The sequence below is a fragment of the Gobio gobio genome, assembly GCF_949357685.1.
Source record: "Gobio gobio genome assembly, chromosome: 8".
Lineage (NCBI taxonomy): Eukaryota > Metazoa > Chordata > Actinopteri > Cypriniformes > Gobionidae > Gobio > Gobio gobio.
In genome coordinates this window covers 57,049,927-57,076,061 of record NC_137114.1, presented here as the reverse complement: position 1 = coordinate 57,076,061, position 26,135 = coordinate 57,049,927, and the positions used below count along the sequence as shown (strand labels likewise).

Below are 26,135 nucleotides of genomic sequence, written 5' to 3'. Positions count from 1 at the left end.
GACAGTTTTATGGACAATCTACAACTCCTTCCTGAGATCGCTAAGACACCGGTGACTCTGCACTCTACCCGGCCGGGCGGAAGTGCACGCAGACGGCGGCGTGATCGTAAACAAAGGCGAGGGAGACGTGGAGGAACGCGTGCTAAGCTAACGCTTACTCCTCATCGGCTCTCTTTACCCAGCATTTTCCTTGCCAATGTACGGTCGCTAGTGAACAAAATGGAGGAGATTCGACTCAGCATCACACACAGTAAGAAACTTTTGAACTGTAACGTCCTAATATTCACGGAAACCTGGTTAAACAGCGGAATACCGGACACCGCTATCGAGCTAGCGGGACGCCACACACTCCGGGCGGATAGAACATTAGATGGCTCTGGGAAGAGCAGAGGGGGTGGATTGTGCATTTATATTAACAAAGCTTGGTGCACAAACTCTGCTATTGTTGGGAGTCATTGTTCAGCTAACCTGGAGTTTCTCATGGTTGGATGTAGACCGTTTTATCTACCGCGGGAGTTCACCTCCACTATTATCACAGCAGCTTATATTCCACCCGATGCTGATGCCAAGCTTGCTATGAAAGAACTTCACGCAGCCATCAGTAAACAACAGACTGATCACCCGGAAGCTGCGTTTATTGTTGCAGGTGACTTTAATCACTCAAACTTAAAGTCAGTGCTACCCAAGTTTCACCAGCATGTTTCCTGCCACACCAGAGGAAACAAAACCTTAGACCATGTATATACAAACATGGCTGGCGCTTACGTTGCGACACCCCTCCCCCACCTGGGACAGTCAGACCACCTCTCTTTGTTTCTCAGACCCAAATATTCACCCCTCATCAACCGCGTGAAGCCATCAATGAAAACCATCAAGGTGTGGCCTGCGGGGGCAGACTCCACACTCCAGGAAAGGTTTCTAAACACAGACTGGAGTATGTTTGCTTCTCAAGCCACCAGTGGCGCTCACACGGACATTGACTCCTACACCTCCTCAGTATTGGATCATATCAATACCACCATCGACAGTGTTACAACCCAGAAACAGATCACCACATACCCAAATCAGAAGCCTTGGATGAACAGGGAAGTACGACTCCTGCTGAAGTCACGCAATACTGCCTTCAGATCAGGAGATGCACAAGCCTACAGCGCATCCAGGGCAAACCTGAAGAGGGGCATCAAAAAGGCCAAGCACTGCTACAAGCTTAAGATTGAGGGTCACTTTTCCAACTCTGACCCTCGACGCATGTGGCAGGGCATCCAGGCCATCAGTGACTACAAACCCCCCCACTCCACCCCCGCAGCCACTGATGTCAACTTCCTGAATGAGCTAAATTACTTTTATGCTCGTTTTGAAAGAGACAACAGAGAAACTGCCACCAAGCTCAAACCCTCAGCTGACCACCCACCAATCACACTCTCCACCACAGATGTCTGCAAGGCACTGAGCCGGATCAGCGCGCACAAGGCTGCTGGACCAGACAACATCCCTGGACGTGTGCTCAGGGCATGTGCGGAGCAGCTCGCTGGGGTTTTTACAGACATTTTCAACCTGTCACTCGCCCAAGCAGCTGTACCATCATGCTTTAAACGCACTTCCATTGTGCCAGTGCCGAAACACTCCAGCCCGAGGTGCCCTAATGACTACCGCCCTGTAGCACTCACACCCATCATTATGAAGTGCTTTGAGCGGCTGGTCCTGGAACACCTAAAAGACTCTATACCATCCACATTGGACTCACACCAGTTTGCCTACCGCAGCAATAGGAGCACAGAGGATGCCGTTTCCATGGCACTGCACTCTGTGCTCACCCATCTGGACAGTAAAAACACTTATGCACGCATGCTGTTTGTTGACTTCAGCTCAGCATTCAACACTGTCATCCCATCCAAGTTAATTGCCAAACTTGGAGACCTGGGCATCAACACTTCAATGTGTAACTGGATTTTGGACTTCCTAACTGACAGACCCCAGAATGTTCGATCAGGATCCACCTGCTCCACATCCATCACACTCAACACTGGTGTACCACAGGGCTGTGTGCTAAGTCCGTTTCTCTACTCCCTCTTCACCTCCGACTGCAAGCCTGTGTATGGAACTAATTCCATCGTCAAGTTTGCGGACGACACTACGGTGATTGGTCTCATCAGCAACAACGATGAGACTGCCTACAGGGAAGAGATCCAGCACCTGGCCACATGGTGCGCTGATAATAACCTGCTCCTCAACACCACCAAAACGAAGGAGCTCATCGTGGACTTCAGGAAGGAGTCAAGAGGCACACACGACACCATCCACATCAATGGAATGGCTGTTGAGCGTGTCTCCAGTTTCAAGTTCCTGGGGATCCACATCTCGGCGGACATGTCGTGGACGACCAACACCTCCAGCCTGGTCAAGAAGGCTCACCAGCGCCTCTTCTTCCTGAGGACACTGAGGAAGAATCAGCTCTCCTCGGCCATCCTGGTGAACTTCTACCGCTGCGCAATAGAAAGCATCCTGACCAACTGTGTGGCAGTGTGGTATGGGAGCTGCTCTGTTGCGGAGCGCAAGGCACTGCAGCGGGTGGTGAAAACTGCCCAGCGCATCACAGGGACTCCACTGCCTGCCATCGAGCACATCCAGAGGAAACGCTGTCTGCATCGAGCTCGCAGCATCCTCAAGGACTCCTCTCACCCAGCACACAGACTGTTTTCTCTCCTGCCCTCCGGCAGGCGTTTCAGGATCCTCCGGACCAGGACCAGCAGATTAAAGAACAGTTTTTTCCCCAGAGCTGTCTCTTTATTGAACTCAAACCCCCGTTGATCCACTTCCCTCATAAACTGATAACTCTCCTACCTCACATCTGCCTTCACTTTGTTATTTGCACTACTGACTGTTTATCACAGTAACAACTGTTTACTTATGCATTCTGCACCACCATACCGTAACTGGATAATGCTCATCTGCACTGCCGACTGTATTTACAGTAACAATGTTTACATTTGCATTTTGCACCGTACTTCTAACTGGAATATGCAACCACTTTCCACTGCACTTTTACACTTTCTTTCGGATAGCTCTGTCCATAATTTATTGTACTAACTTAATCCACTGCTATATTCCTCATATTAGCCTAACATATTATTGTATACCTCTAACTGTAAATTCTGTTCAAGTAATAACCGTCTGTATATTTATTCATAGTACATAGTCACCTGTAAATTCTGTTTATAGTAATAGCCATCTGTATATTTATTCATAGTACATATTCACCTGTAAATTCTGTTTATAGTAATAGCCATCTGTATATTTATTCACTGTATATATTCATCTGTAAATTCAGTTCTACTTATAGTAATAACCATCTCTCTACTTATACATATTTATATATATTCAGAACATTTTTATGTCCTGCACTTACGCAACCATTGTATATATCCTGCACTTGCTGCTATTGCACTTCTGGTTAGACCTAAACTGCATTTCGTTGCCTTGTACTTGTACTTGTGTAATGACAATAAAGTTGAATCTATCTATCTATCTATCCCGCTCTACAGCATCCCCGCCTCTGAGCTTCACAGAGAAAATGGATTTTGTTTATACTGGAAACAGACAATCATACTCGATCACTGCGAGCCCCCAGATATCAACCAAAGAGCGTCGAGCCCCACAACCACCAAAGACTGTGGGCCCAGCTCGCTCTGCCCCTCCTCCTGTGAGATTTCTTCGGTCACAACGCCAGGGCACACACCCTCCTCCATCTGCACCAAAAACAACTGATACCAGCTCTCAGTGACGTGTTCTGGGTCCTCGCAACGTCAACAGCAATCTTATCAAATGTTTACAAAACATGCGTGAATCCAGTGTGCCTCTATCTTTCTCTATTTCTGTTCTGTTACGTGATAGAAAGTCCAAGGCTTTCTCAGGCCGTATGGCAAACCCATCTAATCTGCTGCCTGTTAATTGTCAAACTAAGATTACTATGGGGGAAAAAATTAAAATTAATACTGTTAAGTTAGCACTCTTAAACATCCGTTCACTTAAAAACAAATCATTTCTAGTCAACGACTTAATATCCACAAACAACCTAGATTTTTTGCTGCTAAATGAAACGTGGCTAGAAGACAGCTGCAGTGCAACAGTCCTCAATGAAACAGCCCCTCCTAACTTTACTTTTATGAGTGTCTGCAGACCAGTCAGAAGGGGCGGGGGGGTCGCAGCACTATTTAAAGATGTCTATCAATGTAAGCAAGTATCGTTTGGTGACTATTTGTCTCTAGAATATCTGGGCATTGTGCTAAAAGGTGCTCCACGCATCCTGCTTATCATTATTTATAGGCCTCCGAAATATTCTCCGGCCTTTATTGATGACTTTACAGAGCTGTTATCAGCAATCTCATCTGAGTATGACTGTTTTGCTATTGCTGGGGATTTTAACATTCACATTGACAATGCTGAATCCAGTACAACAAAAGATCTCATGACTGTTCTTAACACTTTTGATTTGACACAACATGTTCACGGACCCACACATGATCGTGGACACACTCTAGATTTACTTATCAGTAAGGGACTAAACATTTCATCAATAGTTATTAAGGATGTGGCAATGTCTGATCATTTCTGTATTTTCTTTGATATATCAATCTCTCCTGCCATTGAAACCAGATCTGTCTCTATCAAAAATAGATGCTTAAATGAGAACACTAGTGTGCTGTTTATGAAGGCTATATCTCTAACACCAAGCATATCTGCAGACTCTGTTGATTTTCTCCTTGACTCTTTTAACTCAAAAGTTAAGGGTGTAATTGATGATATTGCTCCTGTAAAAGCCAGGAAAAAGAGTGGCAAACAAAAAGCACCTTGGAGAAACTCAACAGAAGTGCAATTAATGAAAAGACAATGCAGGAAATCGGAACGCATGTGGCGAAAGACAAAACTTGTAGTCCATTATAAGATCTATAAAGACAGTCTTCGTGCTTTCAATGTGGAACTAGGCAAAGCTAGACAGACCTTCTTTTCAAATATTATAAACAGAAACATAAACAACACGCGCACTCTTTTTGCTACTGTAGAGAGACTAACAAACCCCCCGAGTCACATTCCCAGTGAAATGCTCTCAGACAGCAAATGCAGTGAGTTTGCTTCCTTCTTCTCCGAGAAAATCATTAATATCAGAAATGCGATCAGCACATCGTTCAGTTGCTCTGAGGTGAATCAGATCAGACCACAGCCTCAGAAAGATACTATGACTGATTTCGAAGCAATTGATGGTAAAATTTTAGAAGAAACAGTACAGCACCTTAAAACATCAACCTGCGCCCTTGACACACTCCCCACTTCTTTTTTCAAAAGTGTGTTTAACTGTTTAGAAGCAGATCTCCTAGAAGTGGTAAACGCCTCACTTCTTTCTGGGACTTTTCCAAACTCCCTTAAAACCGCAGTAGTTAAGCCTCTCCTGAAAAAGAGAAATCTGGATAACTCCATATTGAGCAACTACAGACCAATCTCAAATCTCCCCTTCATAGGCAAGATCATTGAAAAAGTTGTTTTCAGTCAGCTGAACAAATTCTTAAGCTCAAACGGATACTTTGACAATTTTCAATCTGGTTTCCGACCGCATCACAGCACAGAGACGGCCCTCATTAAGATAATAAATGATATTCGCCTCAATACAGATACAGGCAAAACATCAATTCTGGTACTACTGGACCTCAGTGCTGCATTCGACACTGTTGACCACAAAATACTTCTTGACAGGCTAGAAAATTGGGTTGGGCTTTCTGGAATGGTCCTCAAATGGTTCAGGTCATACTTAGAAGGGAGAGGTTATTATGTGAGTATAGGTGACCATAAGTCTGAGTGGACATCCATGACATGCGGAGTCCCACAAGGGTCAATTCTTGCACCACTACTATTCAACCTGTACATGCTGCCACTCAGCCAAATAATGAAAAATAACAAAATGGCTTACCACAGCTATGCTGACGACACCCAGATCTACTTAGCCCTATCACCTAATGACTACAGCCCCATTGACTCTCTATGTAAATGCATTGATGAAGTTAACAGTTGGATGTGCCAAAACTTTCTTCAGTTAAACAAAGACAAAACTGAAATTACTACATTTGGAAACAAAGATGAAATTCTCAAGGTGAATGCATATCTTGAGGCTAAAGGCCTGAAATCAAAAAATCAAGTCAGGAATCTTGGTGTGATTTTGGAGTCAGACCTGAGTTTCAATAGTCATGTCAAAGCAATAACTAAATCCGCTTACTATCATCTCAAAAATATATCAAGAATTAGATGCTTTGTTTCCAGGCAAGACTTAGAGAAACTCGTTCATGCTTTTATTACCAGTAGGGTGGACTATTGTAATGGTCTTCTCACCGGCCTTCCCAAAAAGACCATTAGACAGCTGCAGCTCATACAGAACGCTGCTGCCAGGATCCTGAGCCGAACCAGAAAATATGACCATATCACACCAGTCCTCAGATCTTTACACTGGCTTCCAGTTACATTTAGGATCGATTTTAAAGTGCTATTACTTGTATATAAATCACTCAATGACCTAGGACCTCAATACATTGCAGATATGCTGATTAAATACAAACCCAACAGATCACTCAGATCATCAGGATCAAGTCAATTAGAAATACCAAGGGTTCACTCAAAGCAAGGAGAGTCTGCTTTTAGCTATTATGCCAGCCGTAGCTGGAACCAGCTTCCTGAACAGATCAGATGTGCTCCAACAGTAGCCACTTTCAAATCCAGACTCAAAACACATCTGTTTAGCTGTGCATTTACTGAATGAGCTGTGCCACTGTACGTGCTTTGTCCGAACTGCTTGCATTTTAATTTATATGCTTAAATTTAACCCTGTTTTTATTTTTATTTTTAATTATACTCTTTATTTTTATCTTTCAATATTTTCTTTATTTTTTATTTCTTTAAATTCCTATTATAACTGTAATATTTTTTATTTCATTTCTGTGTAAAGCACTTTGAATTGCCACTGTGTATGAAATGTGCTATACAAATAAACTTGCCTTGCCTTGCCTTGCTGGAGGAGCTCAGGGCTCTCGGGGAGCTCACCTGAGGAAAATATCGCACGTATCCAGTCCGTGGAGTGGAGTGGCGAGCAAGCGAAGACACCTGAGCCTGGCCCATCACCGGCCCCTCGGGGGGGCGAGTACATAGTCGGACACTGGCTCCACTCGGAGATTGTAGAATCTGGCGAATGTGTTGGGTGTCGCCCAGCCTGCAGCTCTGCAGATGTCTGCTAGCGAGGCGCCATGCGCTAGAGCCCAAGAGGAAGCCACACTCCGGGTGGAGTGTGCCCTCACACCAAGGGGACATGGTCGGCCTTGCTGCTGGTAAGCCAAAGCAATGGTGTCCACTATCCAGTGAGACAGCCTTTGCTTTGAGAGAGCACTTCCCTTCCGCTCTCCACCATAACAGACAAAGAGCTGGTCTGAGGTCCTGAAACACTGCGTCATGTCTACGTAGGCGCGGAGAGCGCGTACTGGACAGAGCAATGCCAAGGCTGGGTCTGCCTCCTCCAAAGGCAGCGCTTGCAGGTTCACCACCTGGTCCTTGAACGGAGTGGTGGGAACCTTGGGCACATATCCAGGCCGGGGTCTCAGGATCACGTGAGAGTTAGCCGGCCCGAACTCCAGGCACGCTTCGTCAACCGAAAATGCCTGCAGGTCCCCGACCCTCTTGACTGAGGCCAATGCGGTCAGCAGAGCCGTCTTCATAGACAGAAACTTAATATCGACCGACCGCAAAGGCTCAAAGGGAGGTCTCTGCAGAGCAGTTAGTACTACTGCGAGGTCCCAAGAGGGTACGAGAGGAGAGCGAGGAGGATTCAGTCTCCTAGCTCCCCTCAGGAACCTGATGACCAGGTCGTGCTGACTTACCTTTTTGTTCTCCAAGAGATCGTGGTGGGCAGATATTGCGGCCACATATACCTTGAGGGTGGAGGGAGACAGCCTTCGCTCCAGCCCCTCTTGGAGAAACTCAAGCACGGACCCGATCGGACATTTCCAGGGGTCTTCTTGGCGGGAAGAGCACCAGGTGACGAAGAGGTTCCACTTCAACGCATAGGCATGCCGAGTGGACTCTGCCCTAGCGGAAGTGATGGTGGCGACCACCGTAGGTGGTAGGCCACTCAAACCTGCCGGGTCCCGTCTAGGAGCCACACGTGGAGGTTCCAAAGGTCGGGACGCGGGTGCCAATGGGTGCCCCGTCTCTGAGTAAGGAGGTCCGGTCTCAGAGGAATAGGCCAGGGAGGGGCTGTCGCAAGGAGAATGAGTTCGGGGAACCAGGTCCGGCCGTGCCAGTACGGGGCGACCAAAAGGACCTGCTCCTTGTCCTCCCTGATCTTGCACAGAAGCTGTGCGAGTAGGCTCACTGGGGGAAACGCATATTTGCGTAGGCCCCGCGGCCAGCTGTGCGCCAGTGCATCCGTGCCGAGCGTGCCCTCGGTCAGGGAATAATACAGGCTGCAGTGGGAAGAGTCGTGGGAGGCAAACAGGTCTACCTGTGCGTCGCCGAACTGTTCCCAAATCAGCTGAACCGTCCGGGGATGGAGTCTCCATTCTCCCGGGAGAGGCTGAAACCGCGAGAGCTCGTCGGCTGCGTGGTTCAGGACTCCCGGAATATGGACAGCACGAAGGGACCTCAGGCGCTTCTGACTCCATAAGACGAGATGGCGGGCGAGTTGAGACATGCGGCGGGAGCGTAGACCGCCCTGGTGGTTGATGTACGCTACTACGGCCGTGTTGTCTGTCCGGACGAGCACATGTTGACCCTTCAGCAACGCTCGGAAGCGGTGCAGGGCGAACCGTACTGCCAGCAACTCGAGGCAATTGACATGCAGGAGGCGCTGGGGTCCTGTCCAGGAGCCCGCGGCTGCTTGTCCATTGCACATGGCACCCCAGCCCGTGGCAGAGGCATCCGTCGATACGACAACATGCCTGGAAACTCGTTCTAAGGGCACACCGGCCCGTAGAAAGCTGAGGTTCGACTACGGGGTGAGTGTCTGTAAGCAGGCCCGAGTCACTTGGATCCGGAGCGTGCCAGACTGCCATGCCCATCTCGGGACTCGATCGCGAAGCCAGTGCTGAAGCGGTCTCATATGAAGCAATCCGAGCGGCGTTACCGCGGCTGCAGATGCCATATGCCCCAGGAGCCTCTGAAAAAGTTTCAGTGGAACCGCATTCTTGCTCTCGATTTGTCGGAGGCAAGTCAGCAGAGACTGCGCGCGCTCGCTCGAAAGCTGCGCGTACATGGCGACCGAGTTGATCTCCATACCGAGAAAAGAGATCCTCTGCACTGGGCAGAGTTTGCTCTTCTCCCAGTTGACCCGAAGGCCCAGACGGGTTAAGTGGTGGAGAACCAGATCTCTGTGTCCGCAAACCTGCTCTCGAGAGTGGCCTAGTATGAGCCAGTCGTCGAGGTAGTTCAGGATGCGGACCCCGTGCTGCCAAAGGGGCGCAAGGGCTGCCTCGGCGATCTTCGTGAAGACGCGAGGGGACAGAGATAACCCGAATGGGAGAACTGCGTACTGGTATGCCCGCCCCTCGAAAGCAAACCGTAGGAACGGTCTGTGTCGAGGAAGGATGGAGACATGGAAGTAGGCGTCCTTCAGGTCGATCGCTGCAAACCAATCGTCCGGACGAACGCATTCGAAAAGGCGTTTCGCAGTCAACATCTTGAACGGAAGCCGGTGAAGGGATCGGTTCAAGATGCGAAGGTCCAGGATTGGCCGTAACCCACCGGTTTTCTTGGGTACAATGAAGTAGGGACTGTAGAACCCCGACCTCATTTCAGCTGGAGGGACAGGCTCGATCGCACCCTTCGCCAGTAGAGTGGCAATCTCCGCACGCATGACGGGGGCATGGGCCCCGGTCACGGTATAGCGGACTCCCCTGTAACGGGGAGGAGCCTGCGCGAACTGAATCGCGTAGCCGAGCCTGACGGTCCGGGCAACCCAGCGGGACAGCCCCGGAAGCTGAAGCCAGGCTTCCAGAGACTGCACCAACGGGGTCATACGGACAGTAGGCGTACCCCGGGTGGGGCAGCGAGGCAGCGTTACCGGCGCGGACAGGGGAGGCTGTTGGGCGTCCCCGGGTCGGAGCACGGTTAACGGCTGCGCCCTGACAGAGGAGACCAGGGAAGGACTCGCGTTCCACGGGGGTCTGCTCTGCCAGGGGGCTGGCGACAGAGAGGGACGAGAGTGGCGTGACCCGAGGGTGGCGCGCACTGCCGTCACCGATCTCTGGGGGCTCAGGGATGGGTTTGTCAGTTCTTTCTTTAACCACATTAGGGTGCTGCTGACCCGGGGGCCAGCAGCTGAACAAAAGATTCTCCCCCGGCCCTCCACCGGGGGAAGGAGCGGCCCTGCCGCCGTCTCCTGGAAAGAACTGCCCATCCCTGAGCCGTCCGCATCAGGAGCGCCGCTTAGCCTGGCGTTTCTTCGCGGGCTGCGGGGCTGGAGCGGACTGGGACGCCTTCCTGCGGCTGCCTCTGCGCGGCCCGGGTGGAGGCTGCTGCTTGGGTGGCGCAGAGGCGGAGGAGGCCGCGGGAGGACGTCCTCGGCGGCGAGCAGGCTGAGGCACCTGCGCGGGCGGTGGGGTGGAGGCAGCAGCTGACCGCCGGGGCAGGATGTATTTTATTGCCTCAGTCTGCTTCTGAGCGGCCGAGAACTGTTGGGCGAAGCTCTCGACCGCTCCGCCGAATAGCCCATCCTGTGATATGGGGGCGTCGAGGAAACGTGTTCGCTCGGCGTCGCGCATATCAGACAGGGTGAGCCATAAGTGTCTCTCCTGGACCACATTTGTGGACATCACCTGACCCAGGGAGCGCGCGGTCACCTTCGTCGCCCGGAGAGCGAGGTCGGTGGCGGCACGCAACTCATTGCTGAGCCCTGGATCAGCCCCTCTCTCGTGCATATCGCACAGCAACTTGGCTTGGTAAGCCTGAAGAGTTGCCATGGTATGCAAAGAAGCGGCGGCCTGCCCCGCAGCTCTATAGGACTTCGCCACCAGAGATGACGAAAACCTACAGGCCTTGGAGGGGTGCTTTGGGTCACCACGCCAGGACGAAGCGCTCTGTGGACACAGTTGCATCGCAACAGAACGTTCGACTGGGGGGACCCCAGTGTACCCATGAGCCGCGGCTCCATCGAGAGAGGTGAAGGCGGAAGAGGCCGCCAAACGTTCACGGGAAGACAACGGGGCCTTCCAGGAACGCGCGACCTCTTCATGCACCTCGGGGAAGAAAGGTATTGGAGGAGCGGCCGGACGGGTGTCCGAACGCGCCGCCCCCAAAAACCAATCATCCAACCGCGAACGCTCGGGCTGAGGCGGAGGGTTCCACTCCAGTCCAAGCGCTGCGGCGGCCCGAGAGAGCATGGCTGTCAACTCTGGGTCCGACTCGGGCAATGCTGGGACACCCGAAGGTGGCAGCACAGCCGAATCCTCATCCTCAGATGACTCCAGCCCACCTTGTGATGCGGCGATAGACATCACTTCCTCCTCCGCCGCGCCAAACGCCACAGTCGGGACAGCAGGAGCCGGCCCCGATGTAGACGCCTGAGCGCGGGCCGGGTCAAGTGCCTGAGAGGGGGGTGTGGGCCGAGGAACTAGCGTCGGAGCTTTATTCCACACCGTCACCCTCAGATCACCCTGGTCACCAGCCAAAGTGCCGCCTCCAGAGGAGACCGCAGATTGGGGGGGGACGGAGGGGACTCTCGTTCCGGCATCAGCACGGAATTCACGGAGTCTCGATCGTAGCACTGAGATGGCCAGGTTCCCGCAGAGAGAACATGAGTCATCCACGAGCGCTGCCTGAGCGTGCTGAAAGCCCAAACACGTCACACAGCGCTCGTGCCCGTCGAAAGAAAAAAGCGATCTACCGCACCCAGAAGTGCACGGACGAAACATCCTGAAAAGGACGCGTCACGTGCAAGCTCTTTTGTGAGAGGAAACTTCACAGTCGATGCCGAAGCGCCCAGGGAAACACACACCAGCTGGATGCAGACCACTGCACAGATCAGCAGGCAGGAAGTATGCGATCACTGGAACGCGCCGTCACACCAACACCGACTGGAAAGCTGCTCGTCTCGAAGAAGCTGACAGAGTCTCAGAAGGCTGTAGGAGTGAAGAGGTAGGTACTCTTGGCTCCGAAAGCAGAAACATAATGCGATATTGCCTCGTACTTCCTTATATACTCACGCAGTGAGGCGGAGCTACGTATGCAAATTCCGCATGCCCCATGGCATTGGCACGCCATTGGGCGTTTTCTCAAAACTCGAAGTTGATAGGCTTCTAAGCGAAACCCCCATTCGTTAGTCACTAACGTTACGTCGTAGTGACTGAACGAAAGGGAACTGCACTTATTCTCTCCCTATTCTGCATTCTCTTTTGTTCTTGCCCTGGGTGTGAAAACTTCAAAAACTGGTTATGGCAACCGGTTATGGCGGAGATAACAGGGGCTGGTCACGCCAATGGGCCCTGCAGACCACAGAATGAACCACGGGATGCAACTGAATCACGCAAGTCAACACTGGGTGCATTCCAAGTTAGTTCATTTAGTAGTAAAGAAAATTTCACAAATAGATTAATTGCACAGGTGGCAACCTATCATGGTACCACGCTTGAATTCACTGAGCTCCTGAGAGCAACCCATTCTTTCACAAATGTTTGTTGAAGAAGTCTGCAGACTTGAATTCAATGCACCCCCCACCCCCCTTGAAAGTCAAGTTAATTTTATTTTCTATATAGCGCCAGATCACAACAAGAGAAGACAAGAAAAAGTCTTAAAACAGACGCGATAGCTGATTCGAACGAGTGATGTTCCACGGCGGCATCCACACAAAATGACTTATTTTCAATATTAAATGTAATTGTTGACTGTATTTTTTGTACCTTTTATCACAGTCTTGGACATGTCAAAGATCAGAAACAACTTTGGCTTTGATGCATTGTTAGTTTTTGTGCAGCATCAGATTAAAAATTTTTCTCCCTCATTTACTCCTCGTGGCTGTTTTTGCCCCATTGACTTCCATATACTGTTGGTGTCAGAGGGAGAAGGCAAAACATCCTGCAGCTCGCTGTAGAAATAGAAAACGACCTTGACCATGCCCTTTCAAGGTCAAAAATCACCCAATATGGTCATATCAATGGCAGAAATGAATTCCACATACCAAAATTAGTCAAAATAGATGTTTGGCCCACATCTGCACCAGCTGTGCCAGATTTATACCAAAACTGGACCACATGCCTTTGCTATATGTGTGTGATAAAATGTAACAATTCTTTAATTTACTTATTTGAAGGGACATTTCACTGAAAAACAATCCTGATTTATTTAGCACATATAATCTCACACATATAAACATGTATTTGCTATATCAGTACAGTATTCAGTGTCATCCAATGACATCAGGACATGCTCAAACTAATATTAATAACTGTAGTGTGCTAAATGATGATATATGTGCTAAATCAGCATTGAATTAGGAGTCTTTACAACAACAAAAAAATATATATATAAAATACACATATGGTCCTTCAAACTTCAAAAAAAGAAAAATGCAATATAAATCAGTGAAATTGTAGGCTCATTGTGGGCTCAACCCTGTGTGCAAGATCGCTTGATAGTGGGTTCCAATTCTACTGAATTGCTTTTAATGCTGGAAATTACGTGTACATGCACTGCAACTTTTGCTATTAAAATTGGGCAAAATTTCACCAATATTTTTTTTTCCAGAAATTTCCCAGAAAGTTTGCCTTTCTCAATCCATATATTAAAGAAATTGTAAATAATTGAATAATTTTGCCATGATTGAATAATATCAACTTAATATCAAATATAATTTCCTATTTTCTATATAATAATGTGATTTTTTTATTTAATTTATTTATTTAACAGTATTTTGTGTGATTTGTCAAAATACTTTTTACATTTCACAATGACACGTTTCAGATTGGTTCAGATACTGAAATAGTCTTCTGTCCAAAAGGAGTCCTGGCTTTCTTGCACATCCACAAATAACCACAGTAAGGGTCCCTATTCAGATGTTCGATATTGAACTAGATTCATACGTCCACAGACGTCCCAAAAGGGTCCTAGTCAGACGTTCAGAAATTATACAAATTTGGCACATCCACAGACGTCCATAGGGGGTCCTAGTCAGACGTCCAGATATTGAACTAGTTTCACACATCCACAGACGTCCATAGGGGGTCCTAGTCAGACGTCCAGATATTGAACTAGTTTCACACATCCACAGACGTCCATAAGGGCTCCTAGTCAGACGTCCAGATATTGAGCCAGTTTTGCACGTCAACAGACGTCCATAGGGGGTCCTAGTCAGACCTCCAGATATTGAGCCAGTTTTGCACGTCAACAGACGTCGATAGGGGGTCCTAGTCAGACCTCCAGATATTGAACTAGTTTCACACATCCACAGACGTCCATAGGGGGTCCTAGTCAGACCTCCAGATATTGAACTAGTTTCACACATCCACAGACGTCCATAAGGGCTCCTAGTCAGACGTCCAGATATTGAGCCAGTTTTGCACGTCAACAGACGTCCATAGGGGGTCCTAGTCAGACCTCCAGATATTGAGCCAGTTTTGCACGTCAACAGACGTCCATAGGGGGTCCTAGTCAGACCTCCAGATATTGAACTAGTTTCACACATCCACAGACGTCCATAGGGGGTCCTAGTCAGACCTCCAGATATTGAGCCAGTTTTGCACGTCAACAGACGTCCATAGGGGGTCCTAGTCAGACCTCCAGATATTGAACTAGTTTCACACATCCACAGACGTCCATAGGGGGTCCTAGTCAGACCTCCAGATATTGAACTAGTTTCACACATCCACAGACGTCCATAGGGGGTCCTAGTCAGACCTCCAGATATTGAACTAGTTTCACACATCCACAGACGTCCATAGGGGGTCCTAGTCAGACCTCCAGATATTGAACTAGTTTCACACATCCACAGACGTCCATAGGGGGTCCTAGTCAGACGTCCAGATATTGAACTAGTTTCACACATCCACAGACGTCCATAGGGGGTCCTAGTCAGACGTCCAGATATTGAACTAGTTTCACACATCCACAGACGTCCATAGGGGGTCCTAGTCAGACGTCCAGATATTGAGCCAGTTTTGCACGTCAACAGACGTCCATGGGGGTCCTAGCCAGACGTCCAGATATTGAGCCAGTTTTGCACGTCCACAGACGTCCATAGGGGGTCCTACTCAGACGTCCAGATATTGAGCCAGTTTTGCACGTCAAAAGACTTCCATAGGGGGTCCTAGTCAGACGTCCAGATATTGAACTAATTTCGCACATCCACAGACGTCCATAGGGGGTCCTAGTCAGACGTCCAGATATTGAACTAGTTTTGCACATCAACAGACGTCCATAGGGGGTCCTAGTCAGACGTCCAGATATTGAACTAGTTTCACACATCCACAGACGTCCATAGCGGGTCCAAGTCAGACGTCCAGATATTGAACTAGTTTCACACATCCACAGACGTCCATAGGGGGTCCTAGTCAGACGTCCAGATATTGAACTAGTTTCACACATCCACAGACATCCATAAGGGCTCCTAGTCAGACGTCCAGATATTGAGCCAGTTTTGCACGTCAACAGACGTCCATAGGGGGTCCTAGTCAGACCTCCAGATATTGAGCCAGTTTTGCACGTCAACAGACGTCCATAGGGGGTCCTAGTCAGACCTCCAGATATTGAACTAGTTTCACACATCCACAGACGTCCATAGGGGGTCCTAGTCAGACATCCAGATATTGAACTAGTTTCACACATCCACAGACGTCCATAGGGGGTCCTAGTCAGACCTCCAGATATTGAACTAGTTTCACACATCCAGAGACGTCCATAGGGGGTCCTAGTCAGACCTCCAGATATTGAACTAGTTTCACACATCCACAGACGTCCATAGGGGGTCCTAGTCAGACGTCCAGATATTGAACTAGTTTCACACATCCACAGACGTCCATAGGGGGTCCTAGTCAGACGTCCAGATATTGAACTAGTTTCACACATCCACAGACGTCCATAGGGGGTCCTAGTCAGACGTCCAGATATTGAGCCAGTTTTGCACGTCAACAGACGTCCATAGGGGGTCCTAGCCAGACGTCCAGATATTGAGCCAGTTTTGCACATCCACAGACGTCCATAGGGGGTCCTACTCAGACGTCCAGATATTGAGCCAGTTTTGCACGTCAAAAGACTTCCATAGGGGGTCCTAGTCAGACGTCCAGATATTGAACTAGTTTCACACATCCACAAACGTCCATAGGGGGTCCTAGTCAGACGTCCAGATATTGAACTAGTTTCACACATCCACAGACGTCCATAGGGGGTCCTAGTCAGACTTCCAGATATTGAACTAGTTTCACACATCCACAGACGTCCATAGGGGGTCCTAGTCAGACGTCCAGATATTGAACTAGTTTCACACATCCACAGACGTCCATAGGGGGTCCTAGTCAGACCTCCAGATATTGAACTTGTTTCACACATCCACAGACGTCCATAGGGGGTCCTAGTCAGACGTCCAGATATTGAACTAGTTTCACACATCCACAGACGTCCATAGGGGGTCCTAGTCAGACGTCCAGATATTGAACTAGTTTCACACATCCACAGACGTCCATAGGGGGTCCTAGTCAGACGTCCAGATATTGAACTAGTTTCACACATCCACAGACGTCCATAAGGGGTCCTAGTCAGACGTCCAGATATTGAACTAGTTTCACACATCCACAGACGTCCATAGGGGGTCCTAGTCAGACGTCCAGATATTGAACTAGTTTCACACATCCACAGACGTCCATAGGGGGTCCTAGTCAGACGTCCAGAAATTGAGCCAGTTTTGCACGTCAACAGACGTCCATGGGGGGTCCTAGTCAGACGTCCAGATATTGAACTAGTTTCACACATCCACAGACGTCCATAGGGGGTCCTAGTCAGACGTCCAGATATTGAACTAGTTTCACACATCCACAGACGTCCATAGGGGGTCCTAGTCAGACGTCCAGATATTGAGCCAGTTTTGCACGTCAACAGACGTCCATAGGGGGTCCTAGTCAGACGTCCAGATATTGAGCCAGTTTTGCACGTCCACAGACGTCCATAGGGGGTCCTACTCAGACGTCCAGATATTGAGCCAGTTTTGCACGTCAAAAGACTTCCATAGGGGGTCCTAGTCAGACGTCCAGATATTGAACTAGTTTCACACATCCACAGACGTCCATAGGGGGTCCTAGTCAGACGTCCAGATATTGAACTAGTTTCACACATCCACAGACGTCCATAGGGGGTCCTAGTCAGACGTCCAGATATTGAACTAGTTTCACACATCCACAGACGTCCATAGGGGGTCCTAGTCAGACGTCCAGATATTGAACTAGTTTCACACATCCACAGACGTCCATAGGGGGTCCTAGTCAGACCTCCAGATATTGAACTGGTTTCACACATCCACAGACGTCCATAGGGGGTCCTAGTCAGACGTCCAGATATTGAACTAGTTTCACACATCCACAGACGTCCATAGGGGGTCCTAGTCAGACGTCCAGATATTGAACTAGTTTCACACATCCACAGACGTCCACAGGGGGTCCTAGTCAGACGTCCAGATATTGAGCCAGTTTTGCACGTCAACAGACGTCCATAGGGGGTCCTAGTCAGACGTCCAGATATTGAGCCAGTTTTGCACGTCCACAGACGTCCATAGGGGGTCCTACTCAGACGTCCAGATATTGAGCCAGTTTTGCACGTCAAAAGACTTCCATAGGGGGTCCTAGTCAGACGTCCAGATATTGAACTAGTTTCACACATCCACAGACGTCCATAGGGGGTCCTAGTCAGACGTCCAGATATTGAACTAGTTTCACACATCCACAGACGTCCATAGGGGGTCCTAGTCAGACGTCCAGATATTGAACTAGTTTCACACATCCACAGACGTCCATAGGGGGTCCTAGTCAGACGTCCAGATATTGAACTAGTTTCACACATCCACAGACGTCCATAGGGGGTCCTAGTCAGACCTCCAGATATTGAACTAGTTTCACACATCCAAAGACGTCCATAGGGGGTCCTAGTCAGACGTCCAGATATTGAACTAGTTTCACACATCCACAGACGTCCACAGGGGGTCCTAGTCAGACGTCCAGATATTGAACTAGTTTCACACATCCACAGACGTCCATAGGGGGTCCTAGTCAGACGTCCAGATATTGAACTAGTTTCACACATCCACAGACGTCCATAAGGGGTCCTAGTCAGACGTCCAGATATTGAACTAGTTTCACACATCCACAGACGTCCACAGGGGGTCCTAGTCAGACGTCCAGATATTGAACTAGTTTCACACATCCACAGACGTCCATAGGGGGTCCTAGTCGGACCTCCAGATATTGAACTAGTTTCACACATCCACAGACGTCCATAAGGGGTCCTAGTCAGACGTCCAGATATTAAACTAGTTTCACACATCCACAGACGTCCATAGGAGGTCCTAGTCAGACGTCCAGATATTGAACTAGTTTCACACATCCACAGACGTCCATAGGGGGGTCCTAGTCAGACGTCCAGATATTGAACTAGTTTCACACATCCACAAACGTCCATAGGGGGTCCTAGTCAAACGTCCAGATATTGAACTAGTTTCACACATCCACAGACGTCCATAGGGGGTCCTAGTCAGACGTCCAGATATTGATCCAGTTTAACACGTCCACAGACGTCCATAGGGGGTCCTAGTCAGACTTCCAGATTTTGAACTAGTTTCACACATCCACAGACGTCCATAGGGGGTCCTAGTCAGACTTCCAGATATTGAACTAGTTTCACACATCCACAGACGTCCATAGGGGGTCCTAGTCAGACGTCCAGATATTGAGCCAGTTTTGCACGTCAACAGACGTCCATAGGGGGTCCTAGTCAGACGTCCAGATATTGAACTAGTTTTGCACGTCAACAGACGTACATAGGGGGTCCTAGTCAGACGTCCAGATATTGAACTAGTTTCACACATCCACAGACGTCCATAGGGGGTCCTAGTCAGACGTCCAGATATTGAGCCAGTTTTGCACGTCAACAGACGTCCATAGGGGGTCCTAGTCAGACGTCCAGATATTGAACTAGTTTCACACATCCACAAACGTCCATAGGGGGTCCTAGTCAGACGTCCAGGTATTGAACTAGTTTCACACATCCACAGACGTCCATAGGGGGTCCTAGTCAGACGTCCAGATATTGAACCAGTTTCACACGTCCACAGACGTCCATAGGGGGTCCTAGTCAGATGTCCAGATATTGAACTAGTTTCACACATCCACAGACGTCCATAAGGGCTCCTAGTCAGACGTCCAGATATTGAGCCAGTTTTGCACGTCAACAGACGTCCATAGGGGGTCCTAGTCAGACCTCCAAATATTGAGCCAGTTTTGCACGTCAACAGACGTCCATAGGGGGTCCTAGTCAGACCTCCAGATATTGAACTAGTTTCACACATCCACAGACGTCCATAGGGGGTCCTAGTCAGACATCCAGATATTGAACTAGTTTCACACATCCACAGACGTCCATAGGGGGTCCTAGTCGGACCTCCAGATATTGAACTAGTTTCACACATCCACAGACGTCCATAGGGGGTCCTAGTCAGACCTCCAGATATTGAACTGGTTTCACACATCCACAGACGTCCATAGGGGGTCCTAGTCAGACGTCCAGATATTGAACTAGTTTCACACATCCACAGACGTCCATAGGGGGTCCTAGTCAGACGTCCAGATATTGAACTAGTTTCACACATCCACAGACGTCCATAGGGGGTCCTAGTCAGACGTCCAGATATTGAACTAGTTTCACAAATCCACAGACGTCCATAGGGGGTCCTAGTCAGACGTCCAGATATTGAACTAGTTTCACACATCCACAGACGTCCATAGGGGGTCCTAGTCAGACGTCCATATATTGAACTAGTTTCACACATCCACAGACGTCCATAGGGGGTCCTAGTCAGACGTCCAGAAATTGAGCCAGTTTTGCACGTCAACAGACGTCCATAGGGGGGTCCTAGTCAGACGTCCAGATATTGAACTAGTTTCACACATCCACAGACGTCCATAGGGGGTCCTAGTCAGACGTCCAGATATTGAACTAGTTTCACACATCCACAGACGTCCATAGGGGGTCCTAGTCAGACGTCCAGATATTGAGCCAGTTTTGCACGTCAACAGACGTCCATAGGGGGTCCTAGCCAGACGTCCAGATATTGAGCCAGTTTTGCACGTCCACAGACGTCCATAGGGGGTCCTACTCAGACGTCCAGATATTGAGCCAGTTTTGCACGTCAAAAGACTTCCATAGGGGGTCCTAGTCAGACGTCCAGATATTGAACTAGTTTCACACATCCACAGACGTCCATAGGGGGTCCTAGTCAGACGTCCAGATATTGAACTAGTTTCACACATCCACAGACGTCCATAGGGGGTCCTAGTCAGACGTCCAGATATTGAACTAGTTTCACACATCCACAGACGTCCATAGGGGGTCCTAGTCAGACGTCCAGATATTGAACTAGTTTCACACATCCACAGACGTCCATAGGGGGTCCTAGTCAGACCTCCAGATATTGAACTAGTTTCACACATCCACAGACGTCCATAGGGGGTCCTAGTCAGACGTCCAGATATTGAACTAGTTTCACACATCCACAGACGTCCATAGGGGGTCCTAGTCAGACATCCAGATATTGAACTAGTTTCACACATCCACAGACGTCCATAGGGGGTCCTAGTCAGACCTCCAGATATTGAACTAGTTTCACACATCCACAGACGTCCATAAGGGGTCCTAGTCAGACGTCCAGATATTGAACTAGTTTCACACATCCACAGACGTCCATAGGGGGTCCTAGTCAGACGTCCAGATATTGAAATAGTTTCACAAATCCACAGACGTCCATAGGGGGTCCTAGTCAGACGTCCATATATTGAACTAGTTTCACACATCCACAGACGTCCATAGGGGGTCCTAGTCAGACGTCCATATATTGAACTAGTTTCACACATCCACAGACGTCCATAGGGGGTCCTAGTCAGACGTCCAGAAATTGAGCCAGTTTTGCACGTCAACAGACGTCCATAGGGGGGTCCTAGTCAGACGTCCAGATATTGAACTAGTTTCACACATCCACAGACGTCCATAGGGGGTCCTAGTCAGACGTCCAGATATTGAGCCAGTTTTGCACGTCAACAGACGTCCATAGGGGGTCCTAGTCAGACGTCCAGATATTGAACTAGTTTCACACATCCACAAACGTCCATAGGGGGTCCTAGTCAGACGTCCAGGTATTGAACTAGTTTCACACATCCACAGACGTCCATAGGGGGTCCTAGTCAGACGTCCAGATATTGAACCAGTTTCACACGTCCACAGACATCCATAGGGGGTCCTAGTCAGACCTCCAGATATTGAACTAGTTTCACACATCCACAGACGTCCATAGGGGGTCCTAGTCAGACGTCCAGATATTGAACTAGTTTCACACATCCACAGACGTCCATAGGGGGTCCTAGTCAGACATCCAGATACTGAACCAGTTTCACACATCCACAGACGTCCATAGGGGGTCCTAGTCAGACGTCCAGATATTGAACCAGTTTTGCACGTCCACAGACACCCAAAGGGTGTCCCTTGTTAGACGTCCAGATATTGAACCAGTTTCACACGTCCACAGAGGTCCATTGGGGGTCCTAGTCAGACGTCCAGATATTGAACCAGTTTTGCACGTCCACAGACATCCATAGGGGGTCCTAGTCAGACATCCAGATACTGAACCAGTTTCACACATCCACAGACGTCCATAGGGGGTCCTAGTCAGACGTCCAGATATTGAACCAGTTTTGCACGTCCACAGACATCCATAGGGGGTCCTAGTCAGACGTCCAGATATTGAACCAGTTTTGCACGTCCACAGACGTCCAAATGGTTTCCTTGTCGGACGTTCAGATACTGAACCAGTTTCACACGTCCACAGACATCCATAGGGGGTCCTAGTCAGACGTCCAGATATTGAACCAGTTTTGCACGTCCACAGACGTGCAAAGGTGGGCCTGAACTGACAGACGTTATACAGACATGACAGACTATTTGATGTCACATGTGTGCTGGGTAGTAATTTGCATATCAATAATATAGTTAAATTGATCTTGATTCATACGAGCCTATGCAAAATATGATGTGATGCATAGACTTACGGGATCCAATTGCATTGCAAAGATGAAACCTTTGACAACGTCGGCTAGTCCACTGTTGAAGAGTAATTAGGTGAAGTGAAATTACTGTGTGAATGAAAGCTATCGTGAACTTTGTAATGTTTGGAGTGGATGTCATAACAGTTCCTTCATAAAAAAAGTATATCTTTTTCCTTTGTGCTGTGTGTGGAATAACAACCTGGAAGAAAGAACGCAACGAGTGGACCATAAGGGATACTGTTTATGCATGAAATCATTCAAATCATCGGGTAAAAATGCATGCTTATGTGAGACCCATGCTGTTTAGAATCATTTTTTTATAGGACTGCCGTCTGCCAATCAATTGCCATGTTCCATGCATAATTCAGACACAGGTCACACCGTATGCCGTTCCCATAGCATCAACGTTATGCCGCTGTGTCTCGTTCCCTTCTCAGGGAATCAGGGTTATGTACATAACCCTAGAAGTTTAGTTTAGTAATCTACAAGCATGATTGTAGTCAAAACTATTGAAGACAAAACTTTTGATTAACAACAATATTTTGTGTATTTGTAGGTCAAATGGTCTTATGTAGGTAAAGCAAGGAAGAAACACCCTCCACCCAGCTTTTTCTCTCTGCACTTTGCCGGCCTCCATACAAATTCCTCTTCTCCTTCAGTACTCACTTCAGAAGAGTCAATCTCATTTTACTCTGAATTCGGTATCACTTTATATGACTACTCCAGGTTACAGAGGGCTCTTTACTGGCCCAGGCCTGACAGAGCAATCACAAATGTGTCCATGACGACTAGTCCAGACCACACTGAATTCATCATTCAGGACCTGAAAGAGAGCTATCAAATAGGGGAGGAACTTTTTGTTACTGTGCACGCAAAGGACTTTGGCAACAAATCCAAGGGTTACGGAGGTGACTTTTTTCAAGCCAAGCTGTTCTGGGACAAAACTAAGGTCAGTGATTTTTTTTTACACATGATGTACTTAACATGATCTAATCTGCTGCTTGTGTCATAGAGAGTTATACTGAAAATGTGCCTCTGTCACAGGCCAGTGTTTTTGGGGAGGTGGTAGACCTGCTCAATGGCTCCTACTCTGTACGCTTCCTCCTGCCGTGGGTCGGAGAGGCACAGGTGGCTGTGCGTCTAATTCACTCCAGTGAAGTTGTGCAGCTCCTGAAGCATCTCACAGATACTGACGCTGACAGAGTGTTTTTCTATGGACATTATGAGGGATCAGGACCAAATAATACCTGGCTGGAGGAAATAATGGTGTGTAATTTAAAGTGGGGCAAGAATGGACTAGAGCGTATGAGACAAGGAAACTGCTGCTGTGAATACATCGATCCACCTACTGGAGAAACTTGGCTCTGTCAGAGACCCAAATCACTGCCATGCAATGCCCTTGTGTACACCTCTTTGGGTGGTTATAACAACCCCCTGACTGATGAGGAGAAATTGCTTATGTGAGATTAACAAACTTTTGATTGACTGTGCATTTGATCTATTTGATGCATTGATGGAAAGGAATTATGACAACCATGTTCTCTTTGGCAGGGAGCAAACTAACAAAGGTATCAATGGAGATAAAAGGATCATAAACATTTTTCAATCTGATGGAAATGGAACTATTGGTATGTTGGTCAATAGCTTAACCCAGCAGAATAATGGGAAATGTGTTGCACATAATCAATTTTCAAGTCAAATAAAATCTCCTTTTTAAAAACGTATACATTTGACAGAACCTACATTTATTCGTCCTGCAGATGTTACAGAGAAATGTCGTCCTGGTTTACACACTCCAGTTCCGGCTGGCTTTTACCTGAATGATGTGTGGACTTCATTTGTCTGTAGCGCCCGCCATTTTACAACCCAAGCGACAACAGACTGCCTGAAAGACAAACACATCTACATGATGGGAGACTCTACTTCAAAACAGTGGTTTCAATTCCTTGTGGAAACATTACCAAGTGAGTTGCTTATTTGTTAATTAGAATTATATAGTATACAGTTTATAAATGCAGTAATTGTGGGTCTGTTTTTCAGCCCTGGAGGAGAAGTTTTTCAACAAACCATATTTCTTTGGGCCACTCATAGCAGTGGATGTGGCGAACAAAATTGACTTATGCTGGAGGCCTCACGGCCTTCCTTGGCAAACTATGAAAGCAGTATTTTCTAATCTGCACTACATGAGTAATGAGATCAATAACCTGGCTGGAGGATCCGACACTGTCCTTGTGTTCAATCTGGGGTTCCATTTCTCCACATACCCCCTGGATTTCTTCACCCATAGAGTGTTGAGTGTCCGCAAAGCTGTTCTAGCCTTGTTACAGCGCGCACCTGCTACTACTGTTATAATCAAGACTGCCAACACTGGCTATAAGGTAATGTTATAGGCTTTTGTCACTTCAAAAGCGGAAGCTTCAAATAGCAGCATAAAATATCTTCCTCTGTAGCCTGTATCAACGGCAGTTCCCGTAGCACAGGATTGATGTTATTTATTGATGTACAGTTAATAACAGATATTTCATCTAAACACATCAACCTCAGTTTGCCATAATGCCATAAACACATCAGTTTACTATCATTAATTGGGGATGATGTTAAGGCGAGACACTACAGGTGAATAGGGATTTTTTTTTTAATTACAAGATATCACTGTGAAACTTCTCCAGTTTATTACTGGCATAAACATAAGAAAAAAATGTATTACACGTTTTGTGTAAATTAATGTTTTAATATGCAAATGAGGCCTTATATACTTAAATATACGCTCATTTGCATACTTTTCCAAAAACAAAATCTGGAAATTGGAAAGGACCATGTTTAAAATTCTTGGTTCTATTTGTTGACATGTTAGATGAGAGGGCTTTAACAGAGGGGATTCTGGATATCTTATTCTGTGCTTTAGTAAATTAGAGAATACTGACAATAGCCTTAAAAAAATCTATTTTCGCCATGTTTTTTGGAGTTAAAGGACCTATAACTCAGGATAGGAATGATATATCAACAAATCCCTCTGTAAAAGCCTTCAGATTATAGTTCAGTATAAGACTGCAAAAGTTGGGGCTTGTAGGTGCTCCTGAAGTGGATAAATCTGATTCTGAGTGTGAGGAAAAACTCATTTTGAGAAAACGGCCTTTAAAGTTTTATACTGTATAACTGCATACATTTCTATAAAACCCCCAACCTACAAACAAAATATATATTCAGTTAATTAATATCAGTAGTGTATAATATTTAAAACACGTGGAAATTGATAAATGAATAAATTATTAATAGCAATAGCTATTAGAGATCTACCTTAAGAGAACTACCTTAACAAACACCAGTCACAAAAACTGCTGATGAACTGTCCCTGTTTGTTGTATTGGTCCATCTATAACTATTTGAATCTAATTCTGACGGGGTTTCGTTGTCTAATCTGTTGTTGTTTACTTTCTTTTTACTAGCTCTTGCTACTTGGTCTTTTCTGTGAGCGTTTATGAGCCGATTTCAGCATTGTCTGCACTTTCTCTCAGGTGGAGAATACACAAGCAAGCGGCAGCGCGTGAGAAATTCACATCGACCAATCAGATGTGGTTTTCGGCTGCAAATTTTCGCAGTTGGTTAGTTCTACAAAGGAAATGTCCATATTTGGATTAGCCAGCGCTGTGTGTGAGACTGAGAGCTTTATAATGATACCAAACATGACATGTTTCTGTGAATGGAGACGGCAGGAGAGATCGCGCTAGAATAACGTTTGATGATTTCGGGTCGAAATCTAAAGGCGCACGGTGACCAAATATAATTAAATAACCACCTTAATGTGTAATGTTGACATTTTTTTTATTT

The 26,135-nt window shown here is 47.5% G+C and overlaps 1 protein-coding gene across 1 annotated transcript in view; it reads left to right on the top strand.

Moving 5' to 3' along the window:
• Positions 1-26,135, top strand: part of LOC307130529 (NXPE family member 3-like) — a 58,470-nt gene that overhangs the window by 17,101 nt on the left and 15,234 nt on the right. Inside the window, exons 3-7 of the mRNA XM_079823561.1 lie at positions 22,864-23,256; positions 23,352-23,767; positions 23,859-23,935; positions 24,068-24,271; positions 24,348-24,685. Coding sequence (XP_079679687.1) covers positions 22,864-23,256; positions 23,352-23,767; positions 23,859-23,935; positions 24,068-24,271; positions 24,348-24,685 — 1,428 coding nt within the window. The remainder of the gene's footprint in view (positions 1-22,863; positions 23,257-23,351; positions 23,768-23,858; positions 23,936-24,067; positions 24,272-24,347; positions 24,686-26,135) is intronic.